Here is a 20724-nt window from a genome sequence, read left to right as displayed (position 1 = left end):
CTTCGTCCCATCCTCATTTCTCAGTTCAAAGACACCATCCATCAGTACCACCCCCCACCCCCCACACTCGAATTTTGCATTTATCCCTATTAGTAAAATCCGGCGAGAAAATGAAACTGAAAGTCCTGAACTGATTTTGTGCTTTTGTGAGCTGATTTTGGAAGGGGAACGCCACTGAACTGGAGCGGGTCTGCCTCCGGGTGAGGTGGTGGGTACAGAGCCTGGACAACCGTCTAAGGGCGCCCGTGTCCACGCACGCCGCAGGGGGTTCCCGCTGCGCCTGCTCAGTCCTGCCCCACCCCGCCCGCCGCGCCCTGAGGCCGCGCGGGAGCCCGGAAGCACTCGGACGGAGCTGGGACGCTGGCACCCGGAGGGCCGGGGGCGCCCAGGGCTGGCGGGATCTCCAGGCAGGTGCGTGGGTGCTCGGGTGGCCGCCCAGGGAGACCAAACCCCTCCGAGCGCCCGGGGCGTCCGGGATCCGGAGGCCGCGACCTTCGCCGGGGAACTGCGCTGTCCCTGCGGCCGCCGGGGCCGGGATCGCTCGGGAGGACGCCGCCTCCAACGCAGAGACCCGACACCCTGCCGGGCGCAGGTGACCGGAGCCTAGCGTGCGCGGGGGAAGGAGCCCCTTCACCATGCAACGATTCTCTTCTTTCTGAAGGTTGGGTTTCCAACCCTAGCTTGGTGAATAATTATGAAATGTCAGCTGGTCTGCTAAGGAAGTGCGGACAAGGTGGAAACCAATGCACATATTAAGGTCCGAAGGCTTGGCTCAGGGTCCCGATGCTGGTCCGTATTAGAAGAAAATGACAGATAAAAACACGGGGTCTGTGGGGGTTGGTGAGGTGTGGAAAGGTGTGCTCCGTGTGTGAATTTATTTACAATTCTGGTTCAAATTGAGAGAAGTTCTTAATTTGTCTCGGCTTTGCCCGTGGCAGTGTTACAATTGACAAAAAAGTCAAAAAAAAAAACCCCAGGAAATATGCTCACTCAGATGGGTCATATTTACGTCTCTGCCTTACTAAAACGATCTCTCAGAGACAGGATCTTGGGGAGGGCCTCTTCATTCCCAGCACTATATTTCTTGCCGGAATCCTATTTCCTAAGGCCCCCTTAGGGGATGGCGTGAGTAGACCTCGACTTCCTTTGGATTCTGGACTACTGAATACTTAATAATCCAAGCGTGGGGGAGTCAATCTTTATTCAGGAAGCACTTAAGATGTAGTAGGTTTAGAGCTGCTAGATGCCATGAAGGTAGAAACGGACCCAAAGCAGTGTCTCTGCGTTTCAGGGGTTTAATCATCCCATTAGGTGCCTTAAGCCCTTTGAGTTGGGCTATGCAAATAGTGTCAGAAGGCTTATTCTATAATCCTGGGCTTTAATTGATGCGTGAGAGTTTTTCTTAATTAAAAGTTATATTTAATATAGTTTTATAATTGCTACTGCTTGGTAGGATTTGCATCTAAGATGCGGATTTCCATAATATTTTCTTTAGATGAACATCATGATGCTACTTAACAGCAGAGGCTTTAGAAAATTAAAAACTTCAGCTAGAGAGGTTTTTTTTTTTTGTTTTTTTTTTTTGCCTTTTTGAGACAGGGTCTCCCTGTAGCCCCAGCTGTCCTGGACCTCACTATGTAGACCAGGCTGGCCTTGAACTCACAGAGATCCGCCTGCCTCTGCCTCCCGAGTGCTGGGATTAAAAGCGTGCACTACCACGCCTGGCAAATTTACTATTTTTATTTTATGTGCCTGAGTATATTGCCCGCATGTAAGTGTACCCATGTTGTACAATGTCCCTGGAGGTTAGAAGAGGGTGTCAGATCCCCAGGAACTGGAGTTATGGATGATTGTTAGCCACCATGTGGGTGCTGGGATTTGAACCCAGGTCCTCTGCAAGAGTAGTCAGTACTCTTAACCGCTGAGCCATCTCTCCAGCCCCTATAGTTTCTTTGTTTGGAAGATTTTGGTTTTATTCTCTTAAGTTTGTGTTGTTCATGTGTCTGTGACATGACTGTGAGTGCCTGTGGAGGCCAGAAGAGGGTGTCAGAGCCCCTGGAGTTGGGGTTACAAATGGTCGTGAGGTTCTAAACGTAGGTGCTAGGAACTGAACTTGGGTCCTCTGCAAGAGCAAGAAATGCTCTTCACCACTGAGCAATCTCTCCAGCCCCATATTTCTTGTTTCTTAAGGGCTAGGTCATGAAGGGATGTTGGACTTTGTCAAAGGCTTTAATTTGTATATGGATGTGATTATGTGCTTTTTATCATGAAGTCAGTTTATGCATTGTATTATATTTATTGATGTGGGTATGTTTTTAATTCTTGTGTGTTTGTCAGGACTTACTTTATGGCCTGGAATGTAGTTAACTTTAGAGAAAACTCCATGGACTGCCGATAAGACTGTTCCATATCTGTTGGATGGAGTATTTTGTAGTTATCTGTCATATTCATTTGATCTATGGTGTATTTTAAAGTTTTTTGTGGATTTTTGGGTTGGATGAGAATGGGGAGCTGGAGAGATGGCTCAGCAGTTAAGAGCACTGGCTGTTCTTACAGAAGACTTGGGTTCAAATCCCAGCACACACATGGCAGCTAACAACCATCTGTAACTCCAGTTCCAGTATATTCCGAATCCCTGGATGACACGGGTACACATACATACATGTAGGCACGACACTCATAAACATAAAAATAAAAATAAATAAAATTTTTTAAAAGATGAGAATTGGATATTGGATATTATATATGAATCTATCTGATCTTTTATGCCCTGGAGACATTGCCAGTGACTGAGAGCTGCAAAGAACAGTGTTCAGATTCAGCATGCCCAGACTCCTGGTGCCAACATCATACAGCAACTGCCTTCACCAAACAGCATCTTTCTTTGGGAAATGTGACAGACAGAACTCTAGTTTTTAAATACTGGCAAGCAACTATTAAAAATTGAATCTGGCATCTCACGTTGTTTAACTACACATTGCAGTTCAAAAACAAAAAAAAAAAATTTGTATTTGGGATGGAATCAGATTTTCTCCAGAATAACTAATGAATCATTCATAAAATAATTATCTGTAAAACCCCATGATTCACTATCATATTTTTTGAATGTGCTGCAAAATGAACAGTTTTAATAAACTGGAAAATATTAAATCTGGAAATCCACATGTCTACAGCAAAAAGAAATTGCATTTGACATCATTTAGCATGGCTTTTAAGTCAACTCTTTTCTTGGTAAACTGATATTTGAAGGTCAAGAACTAAGCTTTTTTCCCTGTCTCCTGCCCTGCTGGCTTGGAGGAATGTTTGCTGTCTGTACCTCTTTCAGCCAGCTGAGCACTTCTTTGAGTTGAGATGTGTTCCCTGAGGCCTGCTCTCTAGCCGCTCCAGCTGGGAGCACCTTCCTCTTTCCCTTGCTCCAGCTGAGCAGTCAGAGCTGATTGGGAAGTAGATTGCATGGGGAAAGGCCATGAGTTCATAGTTCTCCAGCATTATGAGCCTGTACAGGACCCTTTGAACAGGTGTTAGGTGGATGGGTCCATTCCTTCTTTGTGAAGTACATAGCCACATCTTGAAAAGTCACTGGTTCTGGGGCTGGCTGTTAAGAAGAGAGCTGTCATCATCAAATTTTTTATTCCTGTCTTAGGAAAAGGCAAGTGTTAGAAGCAAGTGCTCCAAATGGCCGTGGTAGCTTTTTGGCAAATGGAGGTCATGAGAGCTGTGGTAGAAGTCAAACCTTTGAGCCACAATCATTTAATATTTTTTAACATTTTATTATTTTTATTTTATGTGTATGAGTGTATTGCCTGCATGTATGTAATTGCACCCATGTTGTGAAATGCCCATGGAGATCAGAAGAGGGCATTAGAGTCCTCTGGCACTGGAGTTACAGACAGCTGTTAGTTGCCATGTGGGTGCTAGGAATCAAACCCAGGTCTTCTGGAAGAGCAGTCAGTGCTCTTAACTGCTGAGTCATCTCCCTAGCCCTTAATTTTTACTTTAGAAATAAAAGCTTCTGAACTCAGGATGTACCTCAGTAACATAGGCTTTAAGCACAAAGGCCTGGGTTGGATCTCCAGAATTTCAAAAGAAGGAAAGCAGAAGACAGGGGCGGGGAGGAAGGCTTCTTGAGCTGCACATCATATCTCTTAACTGAAATTTGTTCAGTTTTTTTTGTTGTTGTTTTGAGACAGGGTCTCACTATGTAACCCTGGCTGTCTGGAACTCACTATGTAGACCAGGTTGGCCTCAACTCACAGATGCTCACCTACCTCTGCCTCCAAGTGCTGGGATTTAAAGGCATGTGTTACCATGCTCAGCCTAAATCTGTCCTATTATTTTTATAGGGGCATTTATAATCTGTATTATAAGAACATACCTGTACTTCATCCTGTAGGAAGGGATCTGCACATTGCTAAAGGGTTTGTTTGTTCTGAGTCAACCTTCAAACTAGATGTCACTCACAGGGCAGCTCAGGAGGAATGTAAGACTCAGTGGCCTTGGTGTATGAACTCTCCCCTACTACTCAGAGAGAGGAGACAATACAGAGAAAAACACCAATACCACATGGCATTGGCTCCATTAGGTCTGAACTACAGTGAGGCCCAAGGTTGGTGGATCCCAGCCTTGCTCCCAGTAAGACCTACTCTATTGTGCAGTCAGAGCCTTCAACCCTGTCCTGTACCTGCCTGTGAGGAGTGTGCTGAGCTACCTGCTTATTGGAATACTCCTGAGTGTTTATGGCACAGCTCATGTGTCAACTAGAAGAAATAGATTGTGGGACAGTATACTAGGCAAATACCCTAGGCTGGTAAGAGTTACTGTTTGGTGATCAAATTCTACCACATATAAAATACTCACATGTGCCAGGCATGGTGGTGCATGCCTTTAATCCCAGCACTTGAGAGGCAGAGGCAGGCGGATCTCTGTGAGTTCAAGGCCAGCCTGGTAGCCTGGTCTACATAGTAAGTTCCAGGACAGCTGGGGCTACAGGGAGACCCTGTCTCAAAAAGACCAAAAAAATAAAAAAATACAAAAACGTGTAATTCAGACTTCCCAAGGAAAGGGCTGGACTCCACCCCTATTCAAGTCTACTCACTCATGAAGCAGAATACTCTTGCCCCAGAAAAGTGAAACATTCCTGCACAGGCACACAGGGGCTGGAGCATGAAGGCTGAAACAGAAGCTAGGTTCCAGTCCTGCTTGGTGTACTGATCATGTGACTTTGGGCATAGTTTTCTCCACTGTGAAAAGGGGATAAAGGGTCAAAAGCTATAATTAGGCTAGGGCTATAGCTCAGTTGGTAAAATGCTTGCCTCAGTTGTTAGTAGTTTGCACAAAGCCCTGGGTTTAAACCCCAGCACCACACAAACGGTGTGGTGACTCAACCTGTAATCCCAGCACTTGAGAAGTGAACACAGTAGGATCAGGAGTTCAAAGTCATCTTTGAACATAGGCTACATAGGGAGTTCAGAGGCAGCTTGATATAGCGGAGAGATACTTGCATATCAGTGTTTATTACAGCACTATTCATGATGGCAAAGTTATGGAACCAACCCAGGTGTCCAACAACAGAGAAATGGATACAGAAGTGGTGTATATACACAATGGAATTTTTTTCAGCCACAAAGAACAAAGTCATTCCCTGCACTCAGGAGGCAGAGGCAGGTGAATCTCTGTGAGTTCAAGGCCAGTCTGGGGCTACAGGGAGACCCTGTCTCAAAAAGACCAAAAAAAAAAAAGCCATGTCATTTGTATGAAAATTTATGCAATTGGAGATAATCTGATTAAGCCTATAAAGTCAATTACAGACAAATATGTTTTCTCTCATTTGTGGTTCCTAAACTTTACATAGATATTATATATATATATATATATATATATGAATGAATGAAAGCATAAGTAAAACTGTCTAGGGGGATAAGCTGGACCAACAGGAGGAGTGAGAAAAGGGACACTAGGGAATATGAGAGAGCTGTGTTCAACGTACAGTCTATACATGTACAAAGCGTAAAAACTTTGAAAACATAATTACAATAGCAACAACAAAAACTGACTTGAAAATTTTTTTGTTGTTGTTCCTTTCAGGATGGCTTTGGGAATTTTTGCAAACTGTACCTTCTGTTTGAAAGTTAAATATTTACCTCGCCAGCAGAAGAAAAAACTACAGACTGACATTAAGGAAAATGGTGGAAAGTTTTCCTTCTTATTAAATCCTCAGGTATTTCCAAATCTCACCAACTACTTTATGGTTGACATAATGCATTCAGGGAACAAGGCTTATAGTTGGAGCGTAAGCAGAGAAGACTGGCAGCGGAGAAAATGTGAGCAGGCAGGAGACATTGTGATAGTGCCCACTGGGAGGTGGGCCAGAAGCAGAGGATGCCAGAGGGCCCAGCCCAGTCTTCTTCCAGTCCAGGAGCTGCAGGACAGGACCACACATCCTGTGAATCTGATATCATTTGGAAATAACCAAAGATGTAAATAGAATTTCAGGCCAGCCACATCTACTCTTGAAAGAGAGAAGGTTGTACTGTACACTGCAAAAGGCACAGTGTGTCATTTACCAGTAGGTCTAACAGCTGAGGGCAGATGTGCAGTGTAAACTAATGTTTTGTCTTGTTTAGGGGCCAAAGGAAGCTACTGCATCTCTTGAGATGAATTGTAGGCTGAAGAGTCTAGATACAGAATTTCACAAGTGGATAAAATCTTGAAAATAATTAAGGCTAACTTTTTTATTATATATTTATTTTAATTGATTACATTTTTTTTAGTCAGGATCTCCCTGTAGCCCCAAATGGCCTGGAACTTGCTATATAGACCTGGTTGGCCTCGATGTCATGGAGATCCACTTGCTTCTGCCTCCTGAGTGCTGGTATTAAAGCCTTCTCTTTTTTAAATATTTTATTTACTATTTTTATTTTATGTGTATGAGTGTATTGCCTGCATGTATGTGAGTGCACCTGTGTCGTGCAATGTTGCGGAGGTCAGAAGAGGGCTTTGATTTCCCCTGGAACTGGAGTTAAGGATGGTTCGTAGCCACCATGTTGGTGCTGGGAATTGAACCCGGGTCCTCTGTAAGAGCAGTCAGTGCTCTTAACTGCTGAGCCGTCTCTCTAGCCCCAAAGGCTTTTCTTTTTTTAAAAAGAAGATTTTACTTATTTATTTTTTATTTTATGTATTTGCCTGCATATGCACCTTGTGCCTGCCTGGTGCCCTTGGAGCCAGACAAGGGCATCAGATCCCCTGGAACTAGAGTTATAGAAGGTTGTGAACTGCCATGTGCAAGAGCAGCCAGTGCTCTTAATCTCTGGGTCATCTCTCCAGTCTCACTTTCTTTTTTAACCACCTAGTAAAGTGGTTTAAAAAGGTAAGAAGAAAGAATGGAAGTGCAAAGGCATTATGTCCCAGACCTGCCAGCCCCTTGTCCTTTGCTCTTTCTTCTCTTGATATGTGAATAATCTGCCTACCTGGATCCATCCCTGATCTGCTCTGGAAGGCAAGTTCAGCTCCCTCAGAATACCACAAAGGAACTATTCCCACTTACCTCCAATTCAGGCAGAGTTGTGTATGCTTCCATCACATGACTTTCCTGCCTCCCATTTCTGTGGGTAGATAAGTAATCCACGTATAAGTAGTAAGTAAACTTCATTCTCAGTTTGTCTTGTGGGTAAAGAATTACTATCTTGATCTCTGCTATTTTGGAAACTCACATACTGTGCATACAACATTTTGTACTTTTTTTTTGCCTCTGTGTGTGTGTGTGTGTGTCTGTCTTTGATATGTACACATCAGCTATTATAAAAGGCACATAAAGCCAGACATGGTGGCACAAGTCTAATCCCAGTACTCAGAAGGCTGAGGCAGGACTTGAGACTAGCCTGGGCTACATAACAAGACTCTGCCTCTAAAACAAAAATATGATAAAATTTAAAAAAATGGCTGCACATGTAATGATGAGGAATAAGCTTCAAGATAAATTAAATGGAAAAGAAAGACTAAAAGAATGTGGTAGGTGTTGAAAGAATGTTGCCGTTTGTACAGTTACACCTGCTGTCTTCAATGAGGACAGATTACACTAGTGCCCCAAGGTAAAGTAGCTTCCACAGTGTGAGGAAAAAGTGAACAGAGCCTTTGTTACTACTTTACTTGTTTTTTTGTTTTGTTTTTAGATAAGGTCTTACTATGGCCTGGCCTGGAAGTTGCTATATAGACCAGGCTAGTCTTGAATTCACAAAGATCTGCTTGCCTCTGAATGCTGGGATGAAAGGTGTATACCACCATCTCTGTCTACTTTGCTTTTGATATATGCTCCAATATGCGTATATGCTTTATTCAAAACTATATAAAACTGGAGGCTGGGGAGATGGCTTGTAGTAAAGTGCTTACCACGAAACCATGAGGACCTGAGTCTAGAGCCCCAGAACCCATGTAAAGTCAGAAACAGAGTTGCACTTCTGTAATCCAAGAATTTATACAGGAAGACAAAGGCCCTAAACAGAATTCCTGGAAGCTCAGGGCCAGCTAGGCTGAAGCACACAGCCTCGAACAACAAAAAAGAACTTGTCCCAAACAAGGTGGAAGGTAAAGACCAAGCCTGAGGTTGTCCTCTGACCTCCACATGTACACTGTGGCATGTGTGCACCCACATTCATGAACAAGCACACATATTATACATGTAGATTTGATTTTTTTTTTTTTTGGTCTTTTTGAGACAGGGTCTCCCTATAGCCCCAGCTGTCCTGGAACTCACTATGTAGACCAGGCTAGCCTTGAACTCACAGAAATCTGCCTGCCTCTGCCTTCAGAGTGCTAGGATTAAAGGCGTGTGCCACCATGCCTGGCTTTAGATTCAATTTTTAAAAACTAAATAAAATTAGAAATTAACAAAATAAATAACAAATATCTTTTGTACCTGCCTTTCCTTCTCCAAGGAAATAGCTGAACAGAAGTGTATACAGGAAGGTGTTTACGCTACTGTTAGTGGTAGAGAAGACTTAGAAGCAACCTGTAATGTGTATATCCATATCCATAGTCTAATCACTGTTGGTTTTGGGCTCAGGTGGTGGTAGTTCAGTGGTAGGGGCTGACCTAACATGATCAGGGCCCTAGGTTCAGTTCCTTATACTGAAAAAAAAAAGTTGATTTTTAAAGTTTTTCTAGAACTGTAAGTTATTTTACTTACAACGTTTTTCAAATTCTGAGAAAAAAGTACTGGAAACCGTCTTAAAATAAGGCGCTTTTGTTTTTGTCTTTTTGAGACAGGTCTCTGTAGCCACAGCTGGCCTGGATTCACTATGGAGACCAGGCTGGCCTCAAATTCACAGAGATCTGCCTGCCTCTGCCTCCCAAGTTCTGGGACTAAAGGCATGTGCCACCACACCCAGCTCTTAAAATAAGACTTAAAATTTTTTTAAAAATTTAATAACCACTTGGGGCTGGAGAGATGGCTCAGCAGTTAAGAATACTGGTTGTTCTTGCAGAAGACCCAGGTTTGAATCCCAGCACCCACATGGCAGCTAACAACTGTCCATAACTCCAGTCCTAGGGGATCCAACAGCCTCTTCTGACCTCCACGGGCATTGCACGACACGGGTGCACTTACCTACATGCAGGCAATACATGCACACACATAAAATACAAATAAATAAAAATTAAAAAAAATTTAATAACCACATGATTAGATGAAGTATTTCATTACAGCTTTAACATATTCAGTAACACATTCCAGAGTAAGGATACATCTCTTTCAAAAGTGGCTGTTAATTTTTAGGTTCACAGTTGAATTAATAGTTATACAATATTAAACTCAGTATAAACCCTGTAAGTCATAAAATTGAATGAGTTTTTAACCCTTTAAAGAAGATCTCCATTTCATTTTAAAATACACTGTTTTCTACATTTTTAATGCTTACTAACACATGTTTGCACATGCGTCTTTAATCTCTATGTATCTGATTATTACTAGTCACAGTAGGTTACACTCAGATCCTTAGTACATGAGTATGGATATAAAGTCATCAGGTAGATTTTTTTGAGTAATGTTTATCACCGCTACTATTTAACGTGAAATAAATTTTTATGCTTCCTCCTCAAATATGTCTTTTTTAAAATTTGTTTTTTTGTGTGTATATCATACAGAACATCCCACACAATCCTATTCATCTATATACCCACTTCCCAAATGGCACCCTCCCATTAAGGGTTAAAGTTACAGATACAAATAATGTCCTTAAAGTTTTTATTTTCTAGTGTATAATGGAGTGACTTTTTTCTTAGTGCACACATGTAATCTTGGACAATGCTGATGTCCTGAGCCACTATCAACTCAAATCTATCCTAAAGAATGGCATCCATATGGCAAACCCAAGTTTCATATGGGAATCTGTCAAAGAAAGAAGACTCTTGGATGTGAAGAATTATGATCCTAATAAGTCACAGGACTTTACCACAACTCCAGATGAAAAGACTAGCATTTCTGGTAAATATATCCTACCAAGCACTGAATGTGTCACAGATGTTGTAGTAGATATTTGGATGTGCCAGGGATATAGACATAAATTGTCCAGAAATACTACAATGCCAATTATGCTTCATTTTACCTCCAAAACAGTAAACAAAGTCTTGAAGACTGAAAGACTAATTTAGAACAGAAATAGATTTCTCAGTATGCAGTCTAATATGGTCAAACTCAAAATGCTAAGAAATTCTGTTAGTCTCAGAAAATGTGATGTGTAAATAAAATTTTTATTATATTTTTATTTTATTTTCTGTGTGTGTGTATGAGTGCATGTGACATGGTACACATGTAGAGGTCAGAAGACAGCTTGTGGGACTCAGTTTTTACCACCATATAGGTCCTGGAGATTGAACTCATGTCATCAGGCTTAGAGGTAAGCACCTTCACCCAATGAGCCATCTTGCTAGCCCTGATATGTAATTTTTTAAATGTATGTGTATGTATGAGTGTGTGTGCATAACTCTGTGTGTGTGTGTGTGTGTGTGTGTGTATGTGTGTGTATGTTGAGGATGGAGGACAACCTTGGGTATCATCCTTTGAAATGCTGAGACAGTAGCTCATTGGACTGGAGCTCATTAATTAGGCTAGACTAACTGGCCAGGGAGCCTCAGGGACCCTCCTACCACCTTATCAGCACTGGGTTACAAGCTACCCTGCTGCACCTGACTTTTTACATGGGTACCAGGGATCAAACTCAAGTCCTCATACTTGCAAAGCAATTGCTTTATTAACTGAGCCATCCCTCCAGCCCCTGATATATCATTTTAGGTGGGAGTAGAATAAATCCTTGTTGTTAAAAAATGTTTAGCAGGCCAGCACTATGGCTTAGTGGATAAGGATGCTTGTTACCAAGCCTAATGACTTGAGTTCAATCTCCGGAACCCACATAGAAGAAGGACAAAACTGATTCATGCAAGTTGTCCTCTGACCCCCATACACAGGCTATGGAACACCCTTTCTTTTCCTCCAAATAAATAAATATTAGAAAGTGATTACCATTCCTTAATGTCTAGAAAGTTTCTAACCAGCATTTTACTAAAGAAGTTCCTTCTGAAAGATAATCTCCAGTTGGGCATGGTGGCACATGCCTTGAATCTTAGCACTTTAGAGGCAGAGGCAAGCAGATCTGTATGAGGCCACCTTGGTCTATGTAGCAAGTTCTAGGCCAGCCAGGGCTACTAGTAAGACCCAGTCTCAAAAAAATTTTTTTTTTAAAGGAGTTATTTCTTGGCTTGGGGAGATAGCTCAGTGAGTAAATTGCTTTCCACAGAAGCATGAGAATGAGAGTTCCATCCCCAGCACCCACTTAAAAAGCCGACCATGAGACTGGAGAACTGGCTTAGCAGTTAGGAGCACTTGCTGCTCTTGTAGAGGACCCAGGTTAGGTTCTTAACATACACATGGCAGCTAAGAGCCATCCATAACTCCAGTTCCTGGGAACCCAGTGCCCTCTTCTGGTCTCTTCATGCATTATATGCATGAATACACTTCCATACTGGGTACACTTACATACATGCAGGCAAAACACTCATACACATAAAAATAAAAGTAAATGTTTTAAAAAAAACTGAGTTTGGTGGCACACCCTTGTAATCCCAGCACTGGAGAGGCAGAAACAAATGGATTCCTGGACTTCACTGCCCTGATTCCTGGAGTCCTGCCTCATTGGTGAGCCCCAGGTCTCAGGAAATGAGGGAGGGAGGGATGAGAGGGAAAGAAGGGAAGGAAGAATGGAGGAAAAGAAAATAAAGTTATTTCTATATATCCCAATTCTATAGGAAATACTATGATTCTTCTATAAGAAAAAGACCAGAGCTCACGCAGAGCCCCTGAATTTTCCTCCTCTAGGCTATGATATTAGGACACGGAGAATTCATTCTGATCTCAGAGTGTGTTAAAATTGCATTTTGTAGCTATGCCATAACTTTCAGAAGAGAAAAATGCCATTTGAAAATTGTATGGCTGTCCATGAGTTTCAAATAACACAGATTAGAACGGGATTCTCCTTAGGTGGCACCGAACTCTCAGGATCATCAACACCTTTGCTTTCCCACTTGTATTGTTCTTAGATAACAAACAACTCTACTTCAAAATTAGAAAAAAAATAAAATTTAAAGCCACATGAAGTTGTAGTCACAGAAACTTGGGAGGCTGAGACAGGAAGATCGCAGAAGCTTAGGAGTTTGGGGCAGTGTGAGCAACATAGTAAAACTGCCAACTTAAAAAAAAAGAAAGAAAGAAAGAAAGAATTGAGGCTGAGGGTGTGGCTCAGTGTTTATCCAGCGTGCATGAGGCCCCGAGTTTGATTTCTCCAGAACCCCCTGAAAAGGGGGGTGGGGAGAGGAACTATATAGCAAATATCTATATTTAAGAATCATAAAAATTCTAGAAGTTAGGATCACAGTTAATTGTTAGTCTTTGAATAGTAAGCAACTTTTTGTTTTAATTCTAGAAGTGGCAAGAGAAGATCTAGCCTTGGACAACGCCCCAGAGAATGAAAACATCACAGTCACTGAGTAACTTAGTATTTTGTAAACCTCAAGCACAATATTAAAGATATAAATGATGTGGGTTGGGGGGTGGGGAGGGTGATGTATGCCTGATCCCAGCACTTGGGAGGCTGAGGAAGGAGGATCTCAATCAAATTCAAGGCTAGGCTGGGCTACTTATAGAGACCCTATTAAAAAATACCCCAAAACAAACAAACAAAGGACAGGTCATAAGTTGGACTATTTTAGTCTAAAAGGAGTTGACAGGTTCCAGAGAGGCATGACACCCCCACTAGGGTCAGAGCCCCATTCATATGTTGTGATGTCTTCAGAGAAGGGGCCATACCTCTTCTGTCCCTGCTTTGGCACACACACCTGCATCTCTGACATAAACCTTCCTGTGCATTGGTGCTTTGGAATTATCTTGATTTGATCATTTCATATTGTATGCATGAGTTAGATTATCACACTCTACCCAGAAATATGGAAAAGTTAAAAATAATAAATTAGGAACAGAAGAGATGGACAGTGGTTAAGAGCACTTGCTGTTCTTGCCGAGGACCCAGGATCAGTTCCCAGCACCCATATGGCAGCTAACAACTGTCCTTAACTCCAGTTCCTGGGAATCCAGTGCCCTCTTTTGCCTTTGTGGGCATTGCACAACATGGGTACTTATATACATCCAGGCAAAACACTCATACACATAAAAGAAATAAAATTTAAAGATTAAAAAATAAAAATAAATTACGCAGAGGAAGAATCCGTCTCATTTCTCACAATCATTTCACCATATCTAGAACACCTAAGGAGGCATTGGGGACTTATTAGGTATATCATAAAGAATTAGGATATCTATTGTGAGATTCTGTATGGCCTAAAAGTCCATTTCAGTGTTAAATGTTTCATCAATTTCAGGGTTTGTGCAGAGAATGCGGAAACTCTTCATTTTCCTCAGGACTTTGAAGTTGCAAAATATAACGTCTTGGAAAAAGTAAGATTGATTTCTACTTAGAAAAAAAGATATTTCTGAAAAATTTTCTTTTTTGATGATTTTCTCGTTGTGAAAAATTGTTCCTATTATGAATATCATATATCCTGTAACATATATGAGTTGGTTTTTACTACACAGTTTTTTTTTTTGTCTTTTTGAGACAGGGTCTCCCTGTAGCCCCAGCTATCCTGGAACTCACTATGTAGACCAGGCTAGCCTTGAACTCACAGAGATCCACCTGCCTCTGCCTCCCAAGTGCTGGGAAAGGCGTGCGCCACCACACCTGGCTTACTACACAGTTTTTAAAAATTTTATTATTTTTATTTTATGTGTATGAGTGTATTGCCTGTATGTGTGTAAGTGCACCCATCCCATGCAACGCCCACAAAGGTCAGAAGAAGACATCAGATCCCCTGGAACTGGAGTTAGGGACTACTGTTTGCCATCATGTGGATGCTGAGAATTGAACTTGGGTCCTCTGCAAGAACAGAGACATCTCTCCAGCCCTACACAGAGAAGTTTTATGTTTGAAATTTAAATTTTTTGCTAGGCATAGTGGTGCATGCCTTTAATCCTCTACTTGGGAGGTAGAGGAAGGCAGGTGAGTTTGAGACCAGCCTGTTCTACATAGTGAGTTCCAGGCTAGCTGAGACTATAAGGAGATCCTGTCTAAAAAAACAAGCAACTCATACATGCAGGCAATACACTCATACACATAAAATAACAAAATACTTTAAAAAAAAAACAAGCAAAACAAAAAAATTTAAACTTTGCCTGGCATGATGCCTATGATCCCAACACTTGGAAGACTGAGCAGGAGGGTTGTGAATTCAAGGACAGCCCCAACCACACAGTGACATCCTGTCTCAAAAAAACAAAAGTTAATTAATTTAAAAAGAGGAGGAGGAAGAAGATACTTTTTAGTGTTATTATTTTGTGTGTACATCTCAATCAGTCTTAATCATCTTTATACCCCCTTCCCCACTGGCACCCTCCCATAGCTCCCCCACTGGAATTCATACATTCTGTCATTTGTCTTAAGACCTATTGTGTCAACTTAGTGTCCCCAGATGTCCCTCAGTGTAAGTTCATCTACTGAGGTCTAGTCAGTCTATCTACAGTCTCTTACTTTAGGAAGATCAGCTCTTCCTTACCCAACAGTAATCAGTTGCTAGTGTTTCTTCAGCTAAGATTGGGGTCAGCTGTGCATTTCCCCAGTTCTGTGCTGCATTTTTGTCTGAGTTTGCATGGGTTCTGTGCATGCTGACACCATTGCTGTAGGTTCATATGAGAAGGGTCCCAGGAGCTTGTAGGGTTCTGTTTCCATATGGTCATGAACCTCTTCCCTGGCTCTTAAAATCTTTCTGCCACCTCTTCCAAAATGGTCCCTGAGCCCTGGGTGGGTGTAGTTTAATACAGGAATCCTGTCCAAGGACCAGCATTCTGCTGACTCTTAGTCTCTACACTTTGGCCATTTGTTACCTTTTGTGTTCCTGGCCCTTTATTGCATGAGGGAACTTCATTAATGAGAATTGAGATAGTCATTATTGTGTTCTTTACCTCCTTGTTCTATGTTCTGTGAGCCTTAGGTATAGAGGTTGTATTGTAGATATGCCATTTCAACTTGGGCAATTCACAATGTCTCTTTGTGACCAGTTGTGATACTCTGTAATAGTCTCTATCTGGTGCAAAAGAAGCTTCTTTTATGAGTGGTGAATTGGGTATTTGTAAATATCAGGATACGTATTTTGCACATAGTAAGAAATTACATTAGTCTAGGAATGTGACAGTTTTGGGGTTTTCTCTAAGATCTGTGACCTCTCCAGCCATGTGGTTTTGGCTTTGTTTAGAATATCAAACATGAGTTTCCTCTCACTGGGTGGGCTTTTAGTTCAATTAGGTAGGTGTTGATTGCCCCAAGATAAAAGTGCCACTGCTGCACCAATGTCATATGTTGTACTGGTCATTGATGTGGTCATTTGGTCTTGAAATATTGACTGATTTTTCTCCCTTAGCACTTTGCATAGTGCTTTCCAAAGCTGTGAGAGCAGCCATCAGAGGAAGTGGCTTTCAGGTCAGTTCCAGCTCCATTGCTCTAAATCCTGTGTAAACTGGCAGGTTACAAAATTAATCTACAAAAATCAGTAGTTTTTCTATATACCAATAACAAGCAATCAGAGAAAGAGTACAGGGAAACCTTCCCATTCACAATAGCCACACAAAAAACAAAACAAAAACCTCGGAATAAACTCGACCAAAGACATCAAAGATCTCTACAATGAAAAAAAGAAAGAGATTCAGGAAGGCACCAGAAGATAGAAGGACCTCCCATATTCATGGATTAGAAAAATTAATATTGTGGGGCTGGAGAGATGGCTCAGCAGTTAAGAACACTGCCTGTTCTTGCAGAAGACCTGGTTTCGAATCCCAGTACCTACATGGTAGCTAACAACTGTCCACAACTCCAGTCCCAGGGGATCCAACAGCTTCTTCTGTCTTCCACGGGTTGCATGACACAGGTGCACTTACCTACATGCAGGCAATACATGCATACGCGTAAAATAAAAACTATAAATAAAATATTTTTTAAAAAAATTAATAGTGTGAAAATGACCATCCTACCAAAAGCAATATATAGATTCAGTGCAATGCCAATCAAAACCCCCATGACATTCTTCACAGAATTAGAAAAAAAATCCTAAAATTCATATGGAAGCATAAAAGACCCCAGATTGCCAAAGCAACCCTGAGCACAAAGAGCAATGCTGGGGGGAGTACAGTACCAGATTTCAATCTGTGTTACAGAGCTATAGTCATAAAAAATAGCATGATACTGGCACAAAAATAGACCGGTAGATTAATGGAACATAGTTGAAGACCCAAACATAAGTACATACAATTTCAGCCACCTGATATTTGACAAAGGGGCCAAGAACACTCACTGGAGGAAGACAGCATCTTCAGCACATGATGCTGACAAAACTGGATCTCCATCTGTAGAAGAATGAAACTAGACCCTTATCTTTCACCCTGCACAAAAGTCAACTCCAAATGGATCAAAGACCTCAGTGTGAAACCTGAAACTCTGAAGCTTTTAGAAGAAAACATTGGCACTAAACTACAAGATACAAGTGTAGGAAAGACCCTTTTAATCCAACATCAATTGCTCAGGAAATAAGGTCAAGAATCAACAAATGAGACCTCATTAAACTAAAAAACTTCCATACATCAAAAGAAACAACAAAGGAAGTGAAGAGAAAACCCACAGAGTAGAAGAAAATCTTCACACATTTGACAGAGGTTTAACATCCAGAATATGTAAAGAACTCAGAAACAATCAAGAAAGCAAGTGACCCAATTAAAAGATGGGCTAAAGTAGGGTGTGGTGGTACACATCTTTAATCCCAGCACTTGGGAGGCAGGGGCAGGTGGATCTTTGTGAGTTTGAGGCCAGCCTGGTTTACATAGCCAGTTCCAGGTCAGCTGGGGATACAGGGAGACCCTGTCTCAAAAAGACCAAAAGGTGAACAGAGTTCTTTAAAGAAGAAATAAAGAAGGCTAAGAAACTTCTTAAAAGGTGTTCAGCATCATTAGTAATTAGGGAAATGCAAATTAAAACCACTTTAAAATTTCATCTTACCCCAATCAGATTGGCTAAGATCAAGAGAACAAATGATACCAAATGCTGGAGACAATGTGGAAAAAGGGGAACGCTCATCCACTGCTGGTGGGATTGCAAACCCATGCAATCTCCATGGAAAGCAGTGTGGAGAACTCTTAAAAAACTGAAAATGCTGGGCATGGTGGCACACGCTTTTAATCCCAGCATTTGGGAGGCAGAGGCAGGCAGATCTCTGTGAGTTCAAGGCCAGCCTGATCTACATAGTGAGCTCCAGGCCAGCTGAGGCTACAGGGAGACCCTTCCTCAAAAAGAAAACAAAACTAACTAAAAATGTATTTCATACAGAACATCTCAAACAATCTTATTCATCTTTATACCCCCATCCCAAATGGCACTCTCCCATAGCCCATAGCCACCCCCCCACTGGAGCCCATATACTCTGGCATCCCTGTTACTGTCCACTGTGTTGTCAGTTCCCCCAGCCGTTCCCCAGTGCAACTCCATCTGCTGAGTCTAGTCAACCTATCTAGAGTCCCTTGTTTTAGGAATGTCAGCTCTTCTTCATCTAGTAGCAATCAGTTGCCAACATTCTTTTAGGTAAGATTGGGGTCTGCTGTTCATTTTTCCAGTTCTATGCTGGGTTACTGTCTGCCTGAGTTTGCATGGGACTTGTGTATGCTGACACCTTTGCCATAGAATCATATGAGCAGGTTCCAGGAGCTTATAGGACTCTGTTTCCATATGGTCATGCCCATCCTCCCTGGCTCTTACAGTCTCTCTGTTCCCTCTTCCGAGATGGTCCCTGAGCCTTGGGTGGATGAAGTTTAATAAAGGCTTTCTATCCAAGGACCATTATTTAACAGACTCTTGATCTCTACACTTTGGCCATTTATGACCTTTTGTGTTCCGGGCCCTGCACTGCATGAGGGAGCTTCCTTGTTGAGAACTAATTCCTTAGTATCCTCTTCTTTATCCCTCTTCTATGTTCCATGAGCCTTAGGTGTAGGGGATGCATTGCAGATGTGCCCCTTAGGCCTGGCCAATTCATAGACAATGTCCGTGTGTGACCAGTGTGGTACTTGGTATTAGTCTCTGACTGTTGCAAAATGAGCTTCTTTGATGAGTGGTGAGTGGGATATTTGTCTGTAAATATAAGGATAAATATTTTGCACATGGTAAGAAATCACAGTCTAGTGATATAATAGTTTTGGGGTTTTCTCTAAGATACCCCAAAGGAAATTTTTTCTCTAAGGTACACACTCCAGCCGTGTGTATTAGGTTATGTTACAGTACCACACTTGAGTTTCCTCCCTTTGAGTGGGCTTTTAGTCAAATTAGGTAGCTGTCGATTGCCCCCAAGACAAAAGTGCCACTACTGCACCAATGATATATGCTGTGCTGCCCGTTGATGTGGTTATTTTGTCTTAAATCTGGTGCTGGATCATCTGTTGATGTTGTCCCTTGGCACCTTCATAGTGTTCTCCAAAGCTATGAGAGCTCGTTTGTTTTTCTGAGTCTGTGTTACTTCACTTAGTATAACAGTTTCTAGTTCCATCCATTTTACCTGCAAATTTCATGATTTCTTCTTTCTTTACTGTTGAGTAAAACTCCATTGTATAAATGAACCACATTTTCATTATCCACTCATCAATTGAGGGTTGCTTCCATCTCTTAGCTACTGTGAAAAGAGCAGCAACAAACATGGATGTACAAGTGTCTCTGCAATAGGACGAGTTCTTTGGGTATATGCCAAGGAGTGGTATAACTGGGTCAAATGGTAGGTTCATTTTTAGTTTTTAAGGGTTCTCCACACTGCTTTCCATAGAGGTTGAACAAGTTTGCAATCCCACCAGCAGTGGATAAGCATTCCCCTTTCCCCACATCCTCTCCAACATTTGGTATCATTTGTTCTCTTGATCTTAGCCAGTCTGATTGGGGTAAGATGAAATCTTAAAGTGGTTTTAATTTGCATTTTGCTAATTACTAATGATGTCAAACACCTTTTAAGATGTTTCTTAGTCATCTTTATTTCTTTTTTTAGGAATATAAAGCTATTTATTATCCACTGTTCACCATTATTTAAAATAAAGTAAACAATATACAGTTGGATAACATTCTGATACCACAAAGGTATTTTCCTGGCTGCTGTTGAGCGAGTAACCCAAATACTGAAAAGATTAAGTCTACTAGTAAGGAATGAATCAGGGTTAAGAAAAAGCATGCAGGTCAATAATTTGTATTACCAAATTTTGTTCATTCATTCATGTCAACAGTCCTAATATTGTCAACATTTCTAACCATAATTACATTTCCATGAGCTTAGATGTTCCATGAATCATAACCTTTTAGTACAGAGTTCAACTTACTGAAAAGGAATGGCTCACTAGAGGAAACGAGAGGAAAATCCATTTAAGTCTTATAGCTAATTAAAACAAACTATTTGTCTAGTTTCTTTGAGTGTAAGAATTGGGTTAGTAGCAACAAATTTTGAAAATAATCTGCATTTATGTGACAATATACATGAATTCTCATGTGGCTGCTTTTTAAAATTATCCAACCTAAACTGTCCACTAACTATATAATCACCTATTTAATTTGGAAGGTTATGGCTTCAGGAAAATTTTCAACTGAACCAAAGTGACTTCTTCAGTTCACAGTGATAGAATCTCATCAAAGTGTGTTATCACCCATGGGTTTTGTTTTGGTGGACTATTAAAAAAAACAAACCAGTCATGTTAAGTATTTTATGCATATACACACATACAAACAAAACCAGAATGGTCCTTTTGCATCCCAGTTAAAAATAAGTTCTGACTGAGTAATGGCTGGAAAATTTCCCCACCATTTATAGAAAAAGCTGTTCTTCAATGCAGAGGAAAATACAGCATGGCATCAAATATCCTACAATTAAAGGAAGAAACTACAGAAAGCTTTTATTTGCTCAAAGTAACCAGTGCTTTCTAATGCAAAACAAAAAACAAAAAAACAAAAAACACCCCAACAACTATCAATACTTTCAAAATTGACATATCAAACTTGATTTTCATTAGAATGTTTTTTCACACTAGGAATTAAAAAACTGAGATCCAGATTTTATATATATGTA

General features: G+C 41.2%; 1 protein-coding gene across 1 annotated transcript in view; it reads left to right on the top strand.

Moving 5' to 3' along the window:
- The first annotated feature begins 233 nt into the window (after positions 1 to 233).
- Positions 234 to 20724, top strand: part of Parp4 (poly(ADP-ribose) polymerase family member 4) — an 87487-nt gene continuing 66996 nt past the window's right edge. Inside the window, exons 1-5 of the mRNA XM_029559247.1 lie at positions 234 to 411; positions 6085 to 6217; positions 10276 to 10477; positions 12969 to 13032; positions 13921 to 13996. Of these exons, the coding sequence (XP_029415107.1) occupies positions 6086 to 6217; positions 10276 to 10477; positions 12969 to 13032; positions 13921 to 13996 (474 nt within the window). The 5' untranslated portion in view covers positions 234 to 411; position 6085. The remainder of the gene's footprint in view (positions 412 to 6084; positions 6218 to 10275; positions 10478 to 12968; positions 13033 to 13920; positions 13997 to 20724) is intronic.

The sequence above is a fragment of the Nannospalax galili genome, unplaced genomic scaffold, assembly GCF_000622305.1.
Source record: "Nannospalax galili isolate Female #2095 unplaced genomic scaffold, S.galili_v1.0 scaffold388, whole genome shotgun sequence".
In the NCBI taxonomy this organism is placed as follows: Eukaryota; Metazoa; Chordata; class Mammalia; order Rodentia; family Spalacidae; genus Nannospalax; species Nannospalax galili.
This window is presented reverse-complemented; position numbering and strand designations above follow the sequence as displayed.